The sequence below is a fragment of the Sceloporus occidentalis genome, unplaced genomic scaffold (assembly GCF_023333645.1).
Source record: "Sceloporus occidentalis isolate IW3139 unplaced genomic scaffold, rSceOcc1.0.p SCAF_7, whole genome shotgun sequence".
NCBI lineage: Eukaryota > Metazoa > Chordata > Lepidosauria > Squamata > Phrynosomatidae > Sceloporus > Sceloporus occidentalis.
In genome coordinates, this window is record NW_028316987.1 from 14,449,177 (window position 1) to 14,468,608 (window position 19,432).

The 19,432-nt window shown below is 42.5% G+C and overlaps 2 protein-coding genes across 4 annotated transcripts in view; one reads left to right on the plus strand and one right to left on the minus strand.

Annotated features, from left to right (window-relative positions):
• FMNL1 (formin like 1) overlaps nt 1–5,042 on the plus strand; it is a 105,385-nt gene extending 100,343 nt beyond the window's left edge. For 2 of the 3 annotated variants that reach the window (XM_089532017.1, XM_089532018.1), the window contains one exon: nt 1,777–5,042. In XM_089532017.1, the coding sequence (XP_089388143.1) occupies nt 1,777–1,880 (104 nt within the window). In that variant the 3' untranslated portion in view covers nt 1,881–5,042. The remainder of the gene's footprint in view (nt 1–1,776) is intronic. The other variant, XM_089532019.1, reaches the window with a different exon arrangement.
• Nucleotides 5,043–8,410: 3,368 nt separating this feature from the next.
• The window catches only part of MAP3K14 (mitogen-activated protein kinase kinase kinase 14), a 45,579-nt gene continuing 34,557 nt past the window's right edge, over nt 8,411–19,432 (minus strand). Inside the window, exons 13-16 of the mRNA XM_089532022.1 lie at nt 16,675–16,781; nt 15,201–15,345; nt 13,160–13,260; nt 8,411–12,958 (exon numbers count right to left, since the gene is read on the minus strand). Of these exons, the coding sequence (XP_089388148.1) occupies nt 12,794–12,958; nt 13,160–13,260; nt 15,201–15,345; nt 16,675–16,781 (518 nt within the window). The 3' untranslated portion in view covers nt 8,411–12,793. The remainder of the gene's footprint in view (nt 12,959–13,159; nt 13,261–15,200; nt 15,346–16,674; nt 16,782–19,432) is intronic.

The following is a 19,432-nucleotide window of genomic DNA, read 5'->3' on the forward strand; positions in this document are numbered from 1 at the left end:
ATATATATACTGTGTGACCCTTGGTTGGGAGGAAATGATTTACATGTTAATCTGTGTATTGTTCTGTTGTTGAATGGCAAGGCCTCAGGGTGGGAGGATATGCAGGGAGGATTTGTGTCTGTTTAATTAGTGATCCATTGTCTGCTGATAAAAACCCTGATCCTGAGTGGTTTTCATTTGCGTTTTGCTGGGTCTTAATTTTGGTGTTTTTAAGGACTGGTAGCCAAACTTAGGCCCAATTTAAACAGGCGCTATGAGGCGCCCCGTCAAGTGCGAGGGGTGGTACTTTCAAACACCCCTCGCCCGTGATGGGGGCGTAAAAATGGCGGTGCCCTATACAAATGGGTGCCGCCATTTTGACATGACAGACACTTAGCATCCACACGTCTCAGCGCCTTCATGATGCCACAAGTGTGCCATTGGTGCCTTGGGCGTCATAATGGCACTGCAGAATGAAGCCGCTTTTTGTGGCTTCTTTTTGTTGCGCGAGAGAGCCGGACAGTTTGTCCACTGTGGCTCCCTTGTGCAGCAAACTAGGGCGGCGGCAGACCGCACTTTTGGGCGGTCTGTATCCTGCCCAAGTTTACTTTAAGGGTTTCTTCTTTAAACTATCCTGGGCATAAAATGCTGTTTGAAAACACTGAAACTGTGGACCATGCCAACAACTATCAGTTCAAAATGCACAGGAAAGCCATTGAAATCCACAAACACCTGGACAACTTCAACAGGAAATAAGAAACCCTTAAAATAAACAAAGTTTGGCTACCAGCCCTGAAAAACATCAAAATTAAGACCCAGCAAAATGCAAATGAAAACCACTCAGGTTTTTCCCTGCAGACAATGTACCACTAATTAGGCAGACATAAATCCTCCCTCCCTGAGGTCTCGCCATTCAACAACAGAACAATACACAGATAAACATTTAAATCACTTCCTCCCTACCCAAAAGTTACACAGTATATATATCCCACTCACTTCCATTCCAGCATTCTCTGAAGATGCCAGCCACAGATGCTGGCCAAACATCAGGAATAAACTCTTCTAGAACATGGCTACATAGCCCAAAAAACCCACAATAAAACTATCTCTTAAAGGTTACTAGAAATCTTTAGCAACAGTGCCACTAAAATCGAACTCATAAAGTTACTTTTGAAATGCGACTCTCTGGTGTCCTTGTTAATAAAAATTTTAAAAAAGACATTCACTATAGTTATTGACGTTACTCACTACTTCCAGTACCCTGTTTCCCTTTTTTAAAAACTCCCAATAACCTCACTGGGGGTAAGGGAGAGTATCTTGGATGTGGCTCACAAGATTTGAAACTGAGTGTCCCTATCAACAGCCTAATATTGAGCCTACATCCTGCTTCATTGAAAAGGAAATGATGGGTTATAACAGGTTGCCATGTTTATCATGGTCAGTTGGAAGGCAAATCAGAGAATATGGATAAGCCTGTGTTAGATGGGGTCACACTCCCCCTGAAGACACAGGTTCGCAATTTGAGGATATTCCTGGACTCAGGTCCAGGTCTCTGCAGTAACCAGGGATGCTTTTGCACATTTAAAACTTGTGCACGAACTTCGCGTGTTCCTTGAGATGCTAGATCTGGCCTCAGTGATACATCCTTAGTGACATCCTTTTAGAACTACTGTAATGCGCTATACTTGGGGCTGCCTTTGAAGTGTGTTTGGAAACTTCAGCTGCTCCTAAGAGCTGCAGCCAGACTGTTAAATCTTTGTAAACAATAACTACACTCTGCTTTCCCTTCTTTGGTAGGTCTGCGGAACCAGCCATACCGGCGAGGGGACACTGGTCGGCATAGTGGCAAGAAACGGATTGCTGGGCAGATGCTGCAGGTGACCTCCGACATCTCTCTGTGACAGCCACAAATAAGAACAGCAAATCAGCCAGGCCTTTTGCTGGGAGAGGCAAAAACTTGGGGGTTTATAGCCAACCTGCCTGGGCCTAAAACTCATCCCACCTCCAGAAAAAAACAGAGGACTCTGGGCAGGATGGCTCCGCCCCATCCCTTTCAGCTTTTAAAGCCATCTGTGGAGTTTTGCAAATGCAAGACCCCCAGTGACACTGCCCACTACTTCATTTTGAACTTGGAAGGTTGGCCTTACTCATGTTTGCCTGACCCACTGTGGAATTCTGTCAGTGGGGAGAAGTTCCACTATGTACTGCAGGGACAGCTTGTGGTGCTTGAAGGTGACTCCATAACCACACCATGTAAACAAGAACCACCTTATGCAGCCATGGATCCTTTTTTGGTTTCTTCTTCCCCTGAAAAGGAGGCAAGTAACATAGCAGAGTCTGGTTTCCTAGTCCCTAGTCTCGTTTCCACCTGGCCTGCTCTGGTTCCTTTGCCAACTGCATTTATAGCTGGGCCATTTTATTTTGCTTTAATCCTCCAATTCCTCTCTGCCTGGACTATAGAAGAGATGGTGTGGAGTTTTGAGGAGGATCCCCTGCTCCCTGCAGCCATCTGTTGGCACAAAAGGTGCTGTTTATCCATAGGAACACTCATATGCCTGTAGAAAGGGTTCTTACCCAGGAATGTGTAACTTCAGGATCACTTAAGCCATTCAAAAGTGGTGCAACAGGGGCTACCTAGCCAGTAGGTCCAAGAGGACTCTGGCTATTCTCGGGTGATGGCAAGCACCCAGCACAGAACAGCATCCAGCTCCAGCACTTTTAAAAAGATCTTCCTTGGAAGTGCAACAGCAGTTTCAGCACTATGAAACCCCAAACTGCAGACCGCACTTCTTTCTATGATAAGGAGCAGGTTGGCTCCAGTGGCCTCTCTCCATTTGCCATGTTTTATGGTCAACGCACAAACAAACAGGCCAGGCCTGCTTGCTTTCCTCAAAGCTGGACATTTCTGATTGTGTGCAGTCATAATTCCTCAGCAGGGCTGTTGTGCTAATAGATTTCAGAAAAGAGATGAAGGAAATAGTCAGAGAGGACAAAAGGTTCACTTCTTGTTGTGTCTGCTATGTTTGTGAAGTCCAAATTGGTCCTCATATCATGGCCACATGCAATTTCCTTTTTAAAAACATTACAGCTCTCATAATCCCCCAACAGATTATGATTCTGTCTGGAGGATTCAGAGAGTTACAATCCTAAAAGGTAACTTCTACAAGCTCTGGCGATATTTATTTACAAACCAAAGCAGATGACAATAATGTCACAGGGTGTTAATTGGATGCAGACTATTTAGCAAATTAGTTCAAATGTTGAAATTGTCCTTCCCTCTGCCCTCAAAGGCTTGCCCATAGATACTGGAAATCACCTGAAGAATGTCTGTGCAAATCTTGGATGTAGTGAGCAGAAAGGTAACCTAGCTACTAGTGGATGGGAGGAATATTCTGTGCCCCTTCTAATAAGTTGCACTAAAACTCCCACCATCTCTTATTGGTTACATTGGCTGGGGTTGATGGCTGTTGTAGTCTTATCAGCAGCTGGAGAGCCACATGGTCCCTACAAAGATAGATGGTAGGATCTCAGCAAGATTTCCTCAGGACTAGTCAATCCCTTAAATAATTTTGAGTTTCTATACTAGCACAATGATGAGCCTGAGGAAAGAAGGCCTGGTCAGTGGAACAGCATCTCAGGATTTAAGTTTTTAGCACAGACATCCCTTTGGCACTTTTTAAACAAACTTACTCTGATGCAAACAAGCTCAGAGTGGTTTTGTGACAATCAAATGGAGTACTGGAGTTGCTGTTCTTTTTCTTGCCACAAGATGCCATGCTTTTCTGTGGGTATTCATGGTGCTTTTTTGCCAACATACAGGTAGCATTGCCCAGGGCACTTGCTCTCTTCCTATTGCTTACCCTTTCAGATCTACATTCTTAAATACTCTTCTACAAGCAGGTAAAATGGAGAGTGAAGATGATAACTGTTACATCAGTTAGGCCATACACACTGTAATTTCTTGGCGCTACAACTGGTCATCATCAGTGTACATTCAGTTGCCCATTGCACTGGCACCACGTGGAGCCACTTCTGGTCTTGAATGAAGTGGAACTAGATCATCTGAAATATTAAAACTCATGCCACTACTGTACTTAAAGGTATGTAGTCCTTACTGGAGATTGAAAACTACTTTTTAGACTAGAACTTACTCAAGCCCCCAGCCAGTGAGCATTGCCCATGCTGGCTGGAGATTCTGGGAGTTGTAGTCCAAAAAAGCAACTTTTAATGTTCTGGTCTTTATAAGCCAAGAAGACCCATGATGAACATGCATTCTGCCCTCTAGTGACCCTTTGCCCCGGGCAGCTGTTACACCAATCCCTGCATCTGCTCCGATCATACTGTTTTCCTCTTTTCGTTTTGGGGGGTGGAAGAAGATTATGAAAACTCCCAAACCATGTTGGGGATAATCTTTGCTGTCCATCCCTTGCAGATGAACAAAATTGCACCTTCTCTTGGTGTAATCTGTCCCTTTGCACAAATAGAGGCCAGCTTGCAATTTGCCCCCACAGAGGCCACTGCTATCGAAAGAGCTGTGGCTTTCTTGTACTCCCTTCACTCCAGAATGCATGCCTCTCAGCAGTAAGTGCATGATCCAGCAGATGCTGACCTGCATACACAACCAAGCTCCTGATCGGTCTCAGCTAGATAATTCAAAACTCTCAAAATTAGACGAATGCAAAGGGAAACTCCCCACTCCTCCCATCTCATCTCACTCCAGACTTGAAGCAACACACCCAAGTAGAATACTGAGTTTTATACTCCAACTACTTGTTGCTTACCTCCTGTCACAAAACCAACTAAACTGATCACAGCATACACTCAGCCTAGCAACTTCACACACCGATTCATCATACCAGGGGGAGGGGGGTTATTAGGAAGAGAATTGAATGTGTGCAGCCTATTATGTTTTTTGAGATGCCTTGAATCATGTAGGGGAGGACTACAAAAAAACCCTACATGAGTGCTAGTTTGTATACATTATTTTTATATATGGTTATGTGAAATGCATTTAATCCAAAGCAAGTAAACAATGATAGAAAAATAATAAATGTATTCTAAAGGTCTCTGCGTCTGGAGAATATTCTGGCCACCTACTCCCGAGACCAAAAGAAACGAAAAAGCTGCAATCTGACATGTGACTTTCAAGGTTGTCTTTGGCGCAAACTACACTGGTATCCATGTACCCACGCCCTTGCAGCTGTGGACTCCCAGGAGCACAGTGAAATCTGTCCAAGGTTCTGGGCTGGACTAGAACAGAGGTGTCTCGAATCCCAGCTTGTGAGGCTTGATGTTTTCTTGGCAAAATACAATTTTCTCTCAGCACTTGGAATGTTAATTTTTAAGATGAACAAGTTACTTTACTCACTAATCTATTAATGTAACAGGACATTTGTTACTGCAGTCCAGAAAAGTAATCTGTTGAATTGCACATTACTAATTACTAACCAGTTGTATTATGTGCCTTCAAGTCGTTTCCGACTTAACGGTGACCCTAAGATGCATGTGGTTTTATGGACAAGATTTCAGAGGTTTGCCATTGCCTTCCCCTGAGGTCAAGAACGTGTGACTTGCCCAGGGTCACCCAGTGGGTTTCATGGCTGAGCTAGGAATCTAACCCTGGTCTCCAGAGTCATAGTCCAACACACAAACTACTATTCCACAGAGGCTCTCACTAACCCATTATTAATGTCCCTATTACTATCTTGCCATTAAAAAAAATATAGAGCGAAATGCTCTCTGGTTCACCAAAGTGGTCAGTTCAGTTCTGGGTCTTTGAAAACATCTAACAAAGCCATCTTTCCTAGCTGCAGGCTGATAGAGCTACCTGTGACCCTTCCTTTTGTCCCTCTGGTTGTTCAGACTGAGCCAGCATGCACCAGTAAAGAGCAACAGTTCTGTGAAAAGTATTAAGTTACAGCCATGGCCACTGCAGGCAAAAAAAATACAGTGGGACCTTGGTATCCACTGGGGTTTGGTTCTGCTATGGATAGCTGAATGGATGGATAACAAATCTGTGGATACATGAAGTCAACTCTACCTCTTTTCAAGCTCATTACCGTTACTTATTAGCCGTACTTTCTCTAAGAGTGAAGGAAATGGTAATATCCATATGGAATTTATATAAAGCTTACCCTTATATATTAAATTTATAAAATTATTTATAAAGTCTGTGTGCATAGTTAGTTTGTCATGTATATATAGCAAGAAACTATGACTTCAGTTCATGAGAAATGTCATAGATTTGTGGCTTGATGAATTCATATAGGGAAGGTACATCAAGAGCCCCCATGTATAAGATGTATTCTGGGAGCTGAAAGCTTTAAAAAAACCTCCCAAAATATCTTATGATGTCTGAGGGATAAGATACATTGTCCCAAAAGGTAACTTTCCCAAGCTCTGGTACTTCTGATAAATAAGGAGGCTGGGCAATGTTAGCAACAAGAGTTCTGGTCTAGATGAGCTGATCCAGGAGTGCTCTTCTTACCTCATCTGGCAGGATGGGTCCACTCTCAGCACATTTATCTACAGGTAAGTACATGTATTCATCATTGTATTCTGTCATTACCACATACGTTTTTGGTAAGAAAGCTTCTGCCAACTTGTCTTCAAGCACCATAATCATGTCCTTCAACCCCTATCTATGGCAGCTCCAGTATCTGGGTACCGTATATACTCAATTATAAGTCGAGAAATTTATGCCCCAAAATGGACTCCAAAATCAAGGATCGACTTATGGAAGGGTCAATAGGTTACTACAGCTGATAAAGTTCATTTAAAAAAGTGCCCACCTTCCTCTGTAGCCAAGTAAACAGTCCCTATTTGAGTCCCGGTGCCGGCAGCCTCTCCTCTCTCCGCGAGTGTGTGTGTGTTAGCAGGAGCTAACAAGCAGCTACTGAGGGAAGGGAGAAGGATGCAGAGAGAGGGTGTATGCCCAGGCTTGGACCCCGTTTTGCAAGACATGGGTCTGGAAATGCTGGGGTTAAAGGCAAGGCTGGGGTCCTCCTTTTTTCCCCCTGCAAGCCATGGGTCTGGAAATGCTGGGGTTAAAGGCAAGGCTGGGGTCCTCCTTTTTTTCCCTGGAAGCCATGGGTCTGGAAATGCTGATGCAAAGAGGTGTGTGTGTGTGTGTGGGTATGTACGCAACCGGACGTGTTTCCCCATGCTGATACTGAGTCCCAGTCCTGGGAAAAGAGCTGGATATAAATAAAAAAATACTGTGACCCTTGAGAGAGGTTCAGAGAGGGAGATGCAAAGCGGGACGGGAAGTGGTGCTTTGTTTCCCCCTTTAGATCTTTTGTAACAATCCCTCGACTTAGCCACGGGTCATAAATCTTACCATGCAGTATTCAGTTATATAGCCTACTCAATGCTTACATTTAATGACACCAGTGCACAGCTGCACGGGCAAATCAATACACATCTGTAGGCATAATGACACCGCACACACAACTCCACTTCCATAACCTTGAACTGAATGCAGATATATATGAATATTATTCAGTTCTTTGATAAGAAGTGTTCTGTATGTTCCATTTCACTACTGATTAAATCCTAAGGACAAACAGTAAGCGTACCTGTTTCCAACATCCCCTGGTTTATGAGTTTCCCAAGAGAAATCTAGCTAACCGCTTTGACAGACAACATGCAGTATTTTGTGGACATATGGATCTGTACCAGTACTGAAAATGTGTTTTTTAAAAAACCAAGCCTGCCACAACAAAATCAATAATATGCATATAATTTATGAATCTTACCAGAATCTGTACAGTTAGGTAACTGGTGGCAGATGAGCTGCTTGTTGAGGATCCCACAATGACAGCCAACTTGTTGAAACTATGTAGTTTGTACTGCCTTCGATAGCAGGAAAGGTTAAGATGCACACTCACTAACTCCCCACCCACCTAAGCCTAAAACCAACCTCAGCTAGGCAGAGGAGAAAGCCTAAGAGCAGAACAGTTTCTCAGATGAAAAGACTAGGGTGCTACAGCTGCAAGTGGGAGAGAGAGAAGACCTTTTTGGTGATTTAGATGAGAACTTGGCTTTCAAAAAGGTTTAATTGTTCTCTGAGTGATTGTGCTTTGCTCTGCATTGATGAGGATGTGATTCTCCCACCGCCTTCTTTCTTTGCTTTTGCAAAAAGCAAAGCTGAAATTGGCAATTTGTGAACCCTTTAGATATTTTGGGCTGCAATTTGCATTCTCTCTAAACTGTTGTCTCTGCTGGTTAGGGTTGATGCTCTTGATTGTAGATCAAGAGTAACAGTTGCTTGTCCCAGGAGTATGTTGTTGTAGATAATTGGAGAGAAAAAAACCCTATAGATTGTGTGCTAGATAGTCATACTCCAGGATTCAGTTGCAACTTTAGACTTTGGTTTACCAAACCAGCAAATAATGTTCACATGCCCTACTACTGTATACATAAGTCATACTCTCAGTACAAAATCAGTCTTAATTTAGTCAAATGGATTTTATTTGGTGTCCATCCAAACCATAGAAATCAATAAAGATCGATACTGGGATGTATGCCTGACCAACTTCCTCTAGAAGACATTGATATTGCAGGTTGCCAAACCCATGCAATAACCACATTAGCCAACATCTGTTATATCCCCCCCCCTTTAAGTGGTGTTCTAGAAATTTATGATTTCATGTATTTTTTATTGAGCAAAATTACAATGCCTTTTGAACAATTCTTTGTGATGTCTCCTTATTTTCTGCACTTTGCTATAATAGAAGTCTTCTGTTCCACTCACACACATACACACACACTTGACAAAAACCATTGGCCTCTCTTAAAACTGAAATGCACAAGTGGAAAGAGCACCTATGAAGTGCACCAATGAGTACAAGCAAAAGAATTAAAGTTTCAGATCAACTGCATAGTTTCCTTTCCAGAAACAGTTTGCTATAACAACAGAATTGTTTCCTAGAAGACAAGGATGATGACTATAACAATAAAAACACATACTTTTCTACACTGGCTCCTATGTTCCAATTGATGTGGGAACCAACATACAAGTCACAATTACCAAAATGGCTCCTGACACCTTTTCTTCTCCATAAGAAATGCCCTGATATTTAAATCAGTGACAAATGCAACTTACTGCCTAAGGATAGGGAAAGGAAGGTGTGTTTTGTGAGCTATAAGTGGCACATGGAGCATTTTTGTGACCCCCCACGGCCCCTCAGATAACACATTTCCCCAAAATGCCCCCTGGGGCTTAAGCAGGGCAATTCCCACCAATTTTTGGCTCCATGGGAGATCTAGGAGGGGTGTTTTTTTCCCAACCAGAAGTGTTTCCACTGATTAATACTGTTAATAATTTGAGTGTTACTCACTTGGGCTAACTTCAACACCATTTCAAAGTTCCTTTTACAGGAACAGATCTGTGTGCATGCAAGAAGAGGGGAGTGTTTAGTAGAAAGAAAATCTTTAATGGGCACCAGGGTATTTTTTTGCTACGGAGAATGTGGGTTAAGTTACTTTCCTGCCAATATACCCATACCTAAAGTTTGTCTCACGCCAATGGGAAAAGGCTGTTTAGTAAAATGATTTTAGAGAATGGACATTTCTTAATTCTTACTTTTTAACACACCTTCTTTGTTTTTGCTCTTATTCAATGATTTAGCAGGAGTTTCCTGTATATTTGTATATATTTACAGCAATACACATACTAAAAAGAGTAACAGCCACAATTTGTTCTCCCCACCCGGGGTGGATAGAGAAAACAACCCAAATGGCAGATCTAGAGGAACAAATATTTGCTAGTGTCTAATCATAGTCCAGCCATCATAGATTTCCATCTTCCAGTCCTTGCAGAATCAGGACTGGACTTGAGGCTAATTTGCCTGATTTTGATAGGTTAATAGTCAAATGAATGAGCAAGGAAATAGGTTAGTACACTGTTGGTGTACTAACAGTACACTGCTGGTAATCAACAAGGCATCTTTGAACACAGCAGGAAAAGATGATGCCTATATCAGGCCACCTTCCTATCATCATGCTCTCTGGTCTATTTATTTACTTACCCAACTCTTTGCACCTACTGTACTAAAGCTATTTTAAATTCCACAAAATCACACTCAAACTTAAATCATGGTAATATACAGAACATACATTAATAAACTTAAAAGAGATATTCTCATCTAAGAGAGAATAATTTTAAAAGAGATGGGATATCCATTTCCCTAATTTATGCCAGGTTTAGATTTGCATCAGGTCTTCCTGCCTTGCTGCTGCTGCTATTATTGTTTATATCATCATCTTTCAAAGCAAAGCCTCCCCAAGTTGGTATACCAGGTAAAAAGTTTAAAACAATTTACTATAGTATTGATTTCAGGTCTCTGAAGTTACACTCTTAGTGGGTTTATTTCTGAGTAAACTTGCCTAGAGGTGCAGGATAAAACGCATGCATGTTTTTTTTAGGGCAATAAGAATAAAAACACTACAAAACAACAAAAAAATTAACCCTACCCCCGAAAAAGCTATGCTGCATTTTTATAGTCTGAAGTAATTTGAAAGTGCTAGTGGATGAGAAACCGTTGGCCTTCAGGGCCACCAATTCCCTCACCAGCTCTGCCCTGCTCCACTTCAACAACCCTGCAGTGCCAATCCTGGGCTCTGTTTTTACTCCATTCACATGGTTTATGCCTCAACGCTCTGTGAAAGCAACAGGGAACTAAGCTGAGGGGCTACCCAAAGCATGCTGGGACATATAGTCATTCTGTATGTCTGCAGTCCAATATGCTAATTACCAAAGAAGTGTTTTGCCAAAGAACAAAACAAAACAAAAATCCATCATACACTACCCTCCAAATGAAAACAAAGAGCTTCCTGTTTGCAAACTATCCCTTGCTGCTGCCTTTTGATAGTCTTTGCAAGTTTTGCATCTCCTTTTGGACGCTCTAGCTTTGTAATGCTGCACCAGCTGCAAGAGAGTCAGCAGATGACAGTTTGCAGACATCTCCCAGTCTTTGCAGTTTGCAAGCCTCTGCTACTCTTTGGCACTTTGTTTTGAAATGCTGTGACAGCTGCAGCATACTGCCCTTTACAAATATCTTCAGGTCTCTTAGCTCTAACAAAACAATCTGTCCAGATTCTCTCCTCCTCTCCCTAGGGCTACTGTTAAGGAAGGCTCAATATGAAGGACTGGCTCTAATATTCTCTCTATTCATCCCAATTCCAACCCCAACCCCCACATACACACTAACTAGAGAGGGATCATTTAAAACAGTGGTTCTCAAATGGTGGGGTGGGACCTGTTGCTCAATGAGGGCATGAGGCCTGGAGGTCTTGATCACCTCTCCTCCTCCTCTTCTCAAATATTTTTATGTGTAAAATTTACATATGCATTCAGTTAAATACTGAATTTACTGAAATTCTAATCTGTTCTAATTTAAACAATGTTATGTTATTATAAAATGTTAAAATATAAATATACATGAAAGTGTGAATGAAAATATGCATACTAAATAAACAATGTGTATATGAAAGATGCACGTTAAACAAACCAAATGTTTTTATTCATATACTACATTGAGTGGGAAGGCCCAGGTCTGTGTGTAAATGTAAAGGAAAGGGGGTTCCTAAGGGTAAAAGGTTTGAGTACCACTGCTTTAAAAAAGTCATATGTGTCTCAGACTCCTTCTAGAAGGAAGGAAAGATGGAGAACATGGATGAATCTGGCACGAATAAGAAAAGTAGAACAGAGAGATGGGCAGTGCAACCAGTAGAACAGAGAGATGGGCAGCATGAAATATCTACATGGCGACAGCCCCAACCACTTTGGGCTTTAGCCCTGCTAGCTACTGGCCGTATGGCCTCCAGAAGTCATCCACAAGTGAATTTGGCTCTTAGGATAAAACAAAATGTGCCCTATTCCTTATGTAGACTTACAATTTGAGAAAACAAAAGTTGTGCAAGCCTGATGTGTGCAACATTTTAATTGTAGCTATCTGCTACACAGTTAGGAAGAAAAACAGTATAACAACTGAGATTTGATATCTAAAGAGCACCTTATTAGTATTTATCTTCTGATATGGATTTCTGAGTTCTGCAGAATGCGGTCTTTTCTTTTGAGGAAATTTCCCTGAAGTCAGATAACTATTGCTTACTACATTTGGAGCCCACTCTTCCCTCTAAGGAGCTCAGAGAAACATTTTTGCCTCCCAAGAGTATGGGACAACTGAGGAAGAGTGATTTGGCCATCACTTCATGCTCTCCACAGGCAAGGAGGGTCTGGTACCTGGGTTTCCTACATCCAAGCCAAGACTCTAACCACTATACGAGACGACCACATCGAAGATTACTAGCTTATTAGGCCACCGTGGTTTTCAAAAATCAGACCTTTAGGGTGTTCTTGGAAGACAGAAGGGTAATGAGGGAAGTCATTCACCTGAAACAGAGGCACTCATATTCCTAGTTTTGTTGGTTAGTTTTTATAAATTAAAGGCACAAACGCTCAATTTCTGCTCTCTGTCCACACCCCTCAGTGGATTCAATGCGAGAGGATCAGACACAGTGAAGAGAAAGTAATGCTTGTTTAGGACTTAGGTTCTACTAAATAATATTCACCACTGACCTATGTATGAATAACACAGCAAACTGGGGGGTGGGGGGTGGGGGGGCATAGTTCACATAGAGCAGCCTCCTCCAAGCTGGTGCCCTCTAGATGTATTGGACTACCACTCTCATCATCCAATTACCTTGCTGGCTGGGAACAATGACAGTTTTAATTCAACACATCCGGAGTGCACCAACTATCATAGGCTATCATAATGCACATGATGGAGAAGGATAAAAACAGCACCCTTCATGGCTTTTTCTCTAATTGACCATGTTTGACCCTCCAGGTCCAGCCACAGCTACAGTCAGGGGCCAGAGCACACTGAAGCTCGATGCCTGAGTCAGGGACCTCCATGTCACAGCGAACCGGCAGGCCTTCTTTGGTGAAGAAACTAAAAGCAGAAGCTGGGATCTGTGAAAGCAAAACACAAATCACACATGAGCATCCCTCCTACTTATCCCTGGCTCAATGGCAGTAGAACAAGAAATGATATCATAACACTTGCACATTAAGGGAGCAGGAAAAATGCTGCACAGGACTAGAGGTAATTCTCAGCTAGCTCAATATTTCCAACATCCCCAGGTAGAGATGTTCACCATTTGCAACACGTACCTGGCTGCTGATTCCAGTGGCAACATCTCCCACTTTGACCCCACGGAACTCTCTGATATGCAGACTCTCCCCACTGAGCAAATGGATCTCAATTTTCACCCCTGAAAAGAACAGAAATTAGTGGTGAGCACAGTTGTTGAGCTCAACAGGGAAAGACTTCGGATCAATCTTTTGAGGCAGATATTAGCACCACTGTCTTGGAGGATTTGGGAGTTACTATTCACCTCTTCCCCAAAAACACTTTTCCAAACTCTGTGTTTCCCAGAGGTAAGAAGAGGATGACAATACTGTTGATGAAGTACTTCTCCTGATGAAAAACTTGAGCTATCACAAGAGGTCTCAGTTACTGCCCTTTTACACTGTGCCAGAAGCTGGACAGATTTTTGGCCTGAGAGGCTTTCCATTTGTAGAAGTCAGAGAACAAAACTAGAGAGTCAGTGATGGAAGGCTGATGCCTGAAGAACAGAAATGGACAATCACTAGAGAGGAGCAGTCGCACAAAACAACCCAACAAGAAAAAAGAAAAAAAAGGGGGGGGGGTGGCAGACAGTAAGCTAGGGAGACCCAGTGGTGGATAAGCAAAAAGGTGGAACTAAAGAAGGGCTGCTACCTAGCATGCTAGTGCAGTATCAAAGAGGCAGCAGCCTAAAACATCATAGAGCCTGGCAAGATATGATGGGAAGACAGTTGCACTACTGAAAGCAAGCCTAGACATGGCTACATTCTTGCAAGGAAGATGAAAAATATTAAAATCCTTAAATCAAACCAGTTAAATTCCCATGACTTCCTAATCAAGAATCCTGGAATGGTAGTTCAGAGGTGGCGGTGGACAAGCAAATATAAATATTATCACTAATCTTTCAAAAGCTACCACTCCAGCATCTGCTGACAGAGAACCATTCCATTTTATCAGAGGAAAACATAAAAACAAAACAACTCTGGTGGTATCTTAAGCAGGCTGAATGTACCATAAGCACACATGAGTGAGAGCATCCTTCCCCATTTTATTGCTTCCCAGATGTGCTGAACTAAATTCCTAACTGTAGCACTGTTAAGGGAGATATATCATGTGCAGCTATGCCTTGTTAATATGGTGGTTTGGGTTCCGAACCAGCGCAGTAAAACAAGTACTGCCTTAAAGTAAACCACAGCCTTTTTTTCACTTGACAGTGCATAAATAAGCCTAACAACACATTTATGCTATCATTTATTAAGTGGGCTTAAAAGAATGCAAAAGTAAAAAAAAAGTAAAAATTATCAGCATGCAACACTGAGACACAAAGGCACAAATACTGTAAGTAGGCCGAGTTCAGGTAATAAAATCGTGCTATACTGTGTACAGTGGAGCCTCCGCATACGCGGTCTTTTTATAGGCGGCTTTGAGCATAGGCGCTCAAAGCCGCCGGTGCGCGCGGGGCGGAAGGGGCGGCGCGTCCCATTCAATTGAATGGGCGCGCGCACCCGTTGCGCCTCGCGCGCCGCCGCACCGCCGTGCACGAGCCCCATTGGAAACAATGGGGCTCGAGCATAGGCGGATTTTTTTATACACTGAGGGATCCGGAACGGATCCCCCGCGTATAATAAGGTTCCACTGTAATTGAAAAGTGCTGTATTAACTGAGCACTATAAAGCAAAGCATCTTAAAGAAAGGTATGCATGTATATGCACATCCATGTATGTGTAAATATTATGTATGCACTTGCCGAATAAACACTTAGTGCATCTGATAAAGCAGCCTCTTTTCCAGGAAAGCTTGTAGCACGATAAATGTTATGCTAGAAGACTGTTGAGAATTATGACACAGGCATCACCCCAAATATGAATACGCCAACAAGCAGAGATGCCCACAGAATACAAATAACCAACAGAAAATGAATATTGCTTCTAAACAATTAATATTTAAATAAACCAATTACCTATTAATAAATAATAAGGCAAGAAAGTACACCACAAAATGAAACAGATTAGTATCATAACCACTGCATTGGTACACTTGAAAGAAGTTATTAGAATCTGGTGAGTTTACTACCCCACATCTTACCATTGAAATAGGTGGGCACATCTGTCTGCTTGCTGCGATGTATCCAGCTGTTCCAACTGTTGCTCTGCCCATCAGCCTGGCTGTTCCAGGAATGTATTCCCGAACTCATGGTATCCTTCAAACTGTGAGATGTTTTCAACGAACTCTGAAGAACCAGAAAGCAAGAACAATTCCATTTTCCTGCTGATACCCAAAATAGCTTCTTTTGGTAAGCCTATATCATCCAAATACAGTAAGGCCTAAATACCCTATAGGCACCAGATCCTGTCTCATCTTGGGAGTGAAGCAGGATCAGCTCTGGATATTACAATCAGTTCTCTGTATCCACAGATTCTTTATCTGCACATTCATGTATCCATAGCTTGAAAATATTTTTTTAAAGTATAAATTCCAAATAGCAAACTTTGATTATGCCATTTGATATAAAGGATAGCATTTTACTATGTCATTGTATTTAATGGGATTTGAGCATCCATGGATTTTAGTATCCATGGGAGGTCCTGAAACCAAACTCCAGAGGATAACAAGGGCCCACTATACTTGAATGGGAGACTGCGAACAAATACAAGGTGCTGTAGGCTATATTTCAGACTGGCAAAACCACCACTGAATATTCCTTGCCTAAGAAACCCCTCTGAAATTAATGGAGTTGCCCTAAGTCAATGGTTGATTTGAAGACACAAATGCACAAGCCCAAATACAGTAGTGGAAGCATGGTTTGGTTTCAAGTAGTCCCATTGCCTCTGGCAGGACACATCAGCAATGGAAACATGGCATATAGTCCCCAGCAAGATCCTATAGACAGAAAAGGTGGAAAACCTCTTTCAGCCTGAGAGCCAAATTCAATTTAAAAGATAATCTTGAAAGCTAAATTCCAGTGATGGATAAGCAAAAAGGTGGAACTAAAAGCACAACTATATTTTACTGCCAGTAACTAACCCTAAGGAAAATCAATTCAGTTGTTTATCAGGGAGGGTCTTGTAGAAAAGCTGGAAAGCAGTAGTCCAATTCCCCTCCAGGAACCCCCTCAGGATGCAAAAGTATCACAATTTTTCTTCAGAGTTCCTCTCAAAATGATGAGTGGAAGTGGTATTGTATCACTTCCTGTTGTCATTATGAGAAGGAAAACACAGATATTGGAGGTGATGGAGCATCAATGAGAATGGGAAGCATTTTGCAAGTTTTCACATATTTCTATGTCCCAGTAGTTGGGAATTGCAATGGCCTGCAAATAATGCCAATTTGAGGGGGGGAAACTAGGGGACTGCAGGGCTTTGGAGCACTGGTGGTCTTTAGGGACAGCAGAAGTTGGGTACAGGAGATACATGTAATCCATGGGGCAAACGTTCACCACCCCTCAGGGCCAGGAGATGTTCCTGGGATTTCTTGGTCAAATATTGAATTCTGTCAAACATTGGAACTTAGCATGGGAATGCCGCAAGGAAGCAGCAAGTGCCTGTCCTCTAGTACTTGCCTTCTCACTGGCATCTGATGGGAGGGAGCTGTCCAAGCTGAGATATGAAAGTATTTGTTCCTGCTCCTCCAGAGAGAAGGGCTGAGAGAGACTGTTCAGAATCAGCTCTGAGAAAAGAAGAGGTGAGCAGATTAGAAACAGAAGCCCAAGATTACACATGCTCTTACTTTAAAGGTTTTTAAAAACTGAAAAAGGAATCCTCACTGAAGTTCACAATACATATATTGTGCCTGAAAATAAATAAATAAATTTGTCCCATTCAAGTGTTACCTCTTCCCAGCTGTCAGATTTACTAATTCTAATAACCAATTACATCTGGCTTATTTAGTCTTCTCTCATTTTCACAGTACCTTGCTCATAAACATGCATTCAAAACATGAGGGGGAGGCATACACTTTTTAATAAGTGCTCTGTCTTAGTAGAACATGACAATTAAGGGCATCAGCTAAGCCCTGTTATTCAACCCCCCAAGAAAAATGGATTTCAAAAGCAGTAACATTCACTTTGCCTAAAGCAGTGATTTTCAACATTTTTCTGTCTTCAAGAGGCTTTTCCAAACTGTCATGTATGTTCCATATTCTGTCTCTAGATCTTAGAAAGATGTCTCTGCATAGGGTGCTACCAAAGCATCCTTGATCTTTTTGTGTCCTGGCTTGAACTGATGGTGTGGCCATCCATATTCAACCAGTCTTGGGGGCCAATTCATTGCAGGGTGCTTCCAGCTGAAGCTTCCAATGACCATTGTCATGTCTAATTTATAGAGGTGAATGGGAAATTCTTACCATCTTGTACTTTTCCTATTTTTTTCCCAACATCTGCTCCGTCTTTTTTCTTAATGCAGAAAATTTATTAAGAATGAAAAGATGGAACGGCAAGCTGCATATAGCCTTCTGACTGTGAGCAAGATAAGCTTCCACATTTGGAAGCAGACACAGAGAAAGACAGGTAGTGATCGGCAAGCTGTCTTTCCAGGGAATTTGCTCATTTGGCTCCTCCTCTCATTAAGGAAACATCTGAGAAGCTTTAAAGGAACTTCAATAATAGCTTGAAACCTCTGTCTTCCTCTTCTTTTCAATGCAGCTTGACTACCACAATCAACTTTATACTTAGTGCCAAGAATATACTATTACGTTGTATGCAGAACTAAAAAGAAAATCCTCTGTCCAGGAACGAACATCAGATTTACAGCTAAGAATTGGTGATAGTTCTCACACTTCCTTGCATTGCACCTAATGCTTCCCAGAGTACTCTATCCTCCATCTTGAGCAGCAAATGTAGAAGGCACGCACTGAAGACGCCTGCCACAGATGCTAACGAAATGTTGGGAATAAACTCTTCTAGAACATGGCCACATAGCCTGAAAAACCCACAAAAAGTGATGTGGAGCTTAATTCCAGCCTCCATTCTATACTACTCAGAACCTACAAAAGTTACCTTTTAAATTACAGGTCCCCAAATTCCTGAGACAGTTTGGCCACAAGCTGGAAGATTTTGGAAGTAACTTTTCCAAACTTTGTCACAGCCTTCTCCTCACTTTTAATCTTACATTTGCTCCTTCTGCCTTCACTCTATAGTCTTGTGGAGCTCAGACTCACAAGCTCATCTCAGGGGCTAGCCTGAAGACTGAGTGCCCTCCCTCCATAACTGTCATCTTTCGGCCGTTGAGGGAGAGAACAGGCTGGCCCAGCGTCATCAGGGGCTAGCCTGAAGACTGAATGCCCTCCCTCCATAACTGTCATCTTTCGGCCGTTGAGGGAGAGAACAGGCTGGCCCAGCGTCATCAGGGGCTAGCCTGAAGACTGAATGCCCTCCCCCCATAACTGTCATCTTTCGGCCGTTGAGGGAGAGAACAGGCTGGCCCAGCGTCATCAGGGGCTAGCCTGAAGACTGAATGCCCTCCCTCCATAACTGTCATCTTTCGGCCGTTGAGGGAGAGAACAGGCTGGCCCAGCGTCATCAGGGGCTAGCCTGAAGACTGAATGCCCTCCCTCCATAACTGTCATCTTTCGGCCATTGAGGGAGAGAACAGGCTGGCCCAGCGTCATCAGGGGCTAGCCTGAAGACTGAATGCCCTCCCTCCATAACTGTCATCTTTCGGCCGTTGAGGGAGAGAACAGGCTGGCCCAGAGTCATCAGAGGCTAGCCTGAAGACTGAATGCCCTCCCTCCATAACTGTCATCTTTCGGCCGTTGAGGGAGAGAACAGGCTGGCCCAGCGTCATCAGAGGCTAGCCTGAAGACTGAATGCCCTCCCTCCATAACTGTCATCTTTCGGCCGTTGAGGGAGAGAACAGGCTGGCCCAGCGTCATCAGGGGCTAGCCTGAAGATACAGTGTATCTTAATTGTAGATTTTTCTTGTACTGTTTTATAATTTTCTTGTACACCGCTATGATCTATTTGGAATAGCGGTTTATAAATAAAACATATTATTATTATTATTATTATTATCTTCATGTTCATGGGTTGTTTGTTTTAAAGTCAGCTTTAACTAGGATGCTGTGATATCCAGCAGAACAAAGTGATTCTTAGAAGGATGAGATAAATACATTGAGAGGACATATGATGGTTCAGTGCCTGGAAGGCATGATAACTTGGAATGTATTCTTCTTGTGTTTGAATTAGGAGGTTACTTCTTATTTCCCAAGAGCTTTAAGCCTGCAGGATGAGTCATGACCCAGGGCCAGAAAGACATACAAGTTGAGTCCTCCTTATCCAAAATGTGACCAAAAGTCTTTTGGATTTTGTTTTTTCCTCTCCA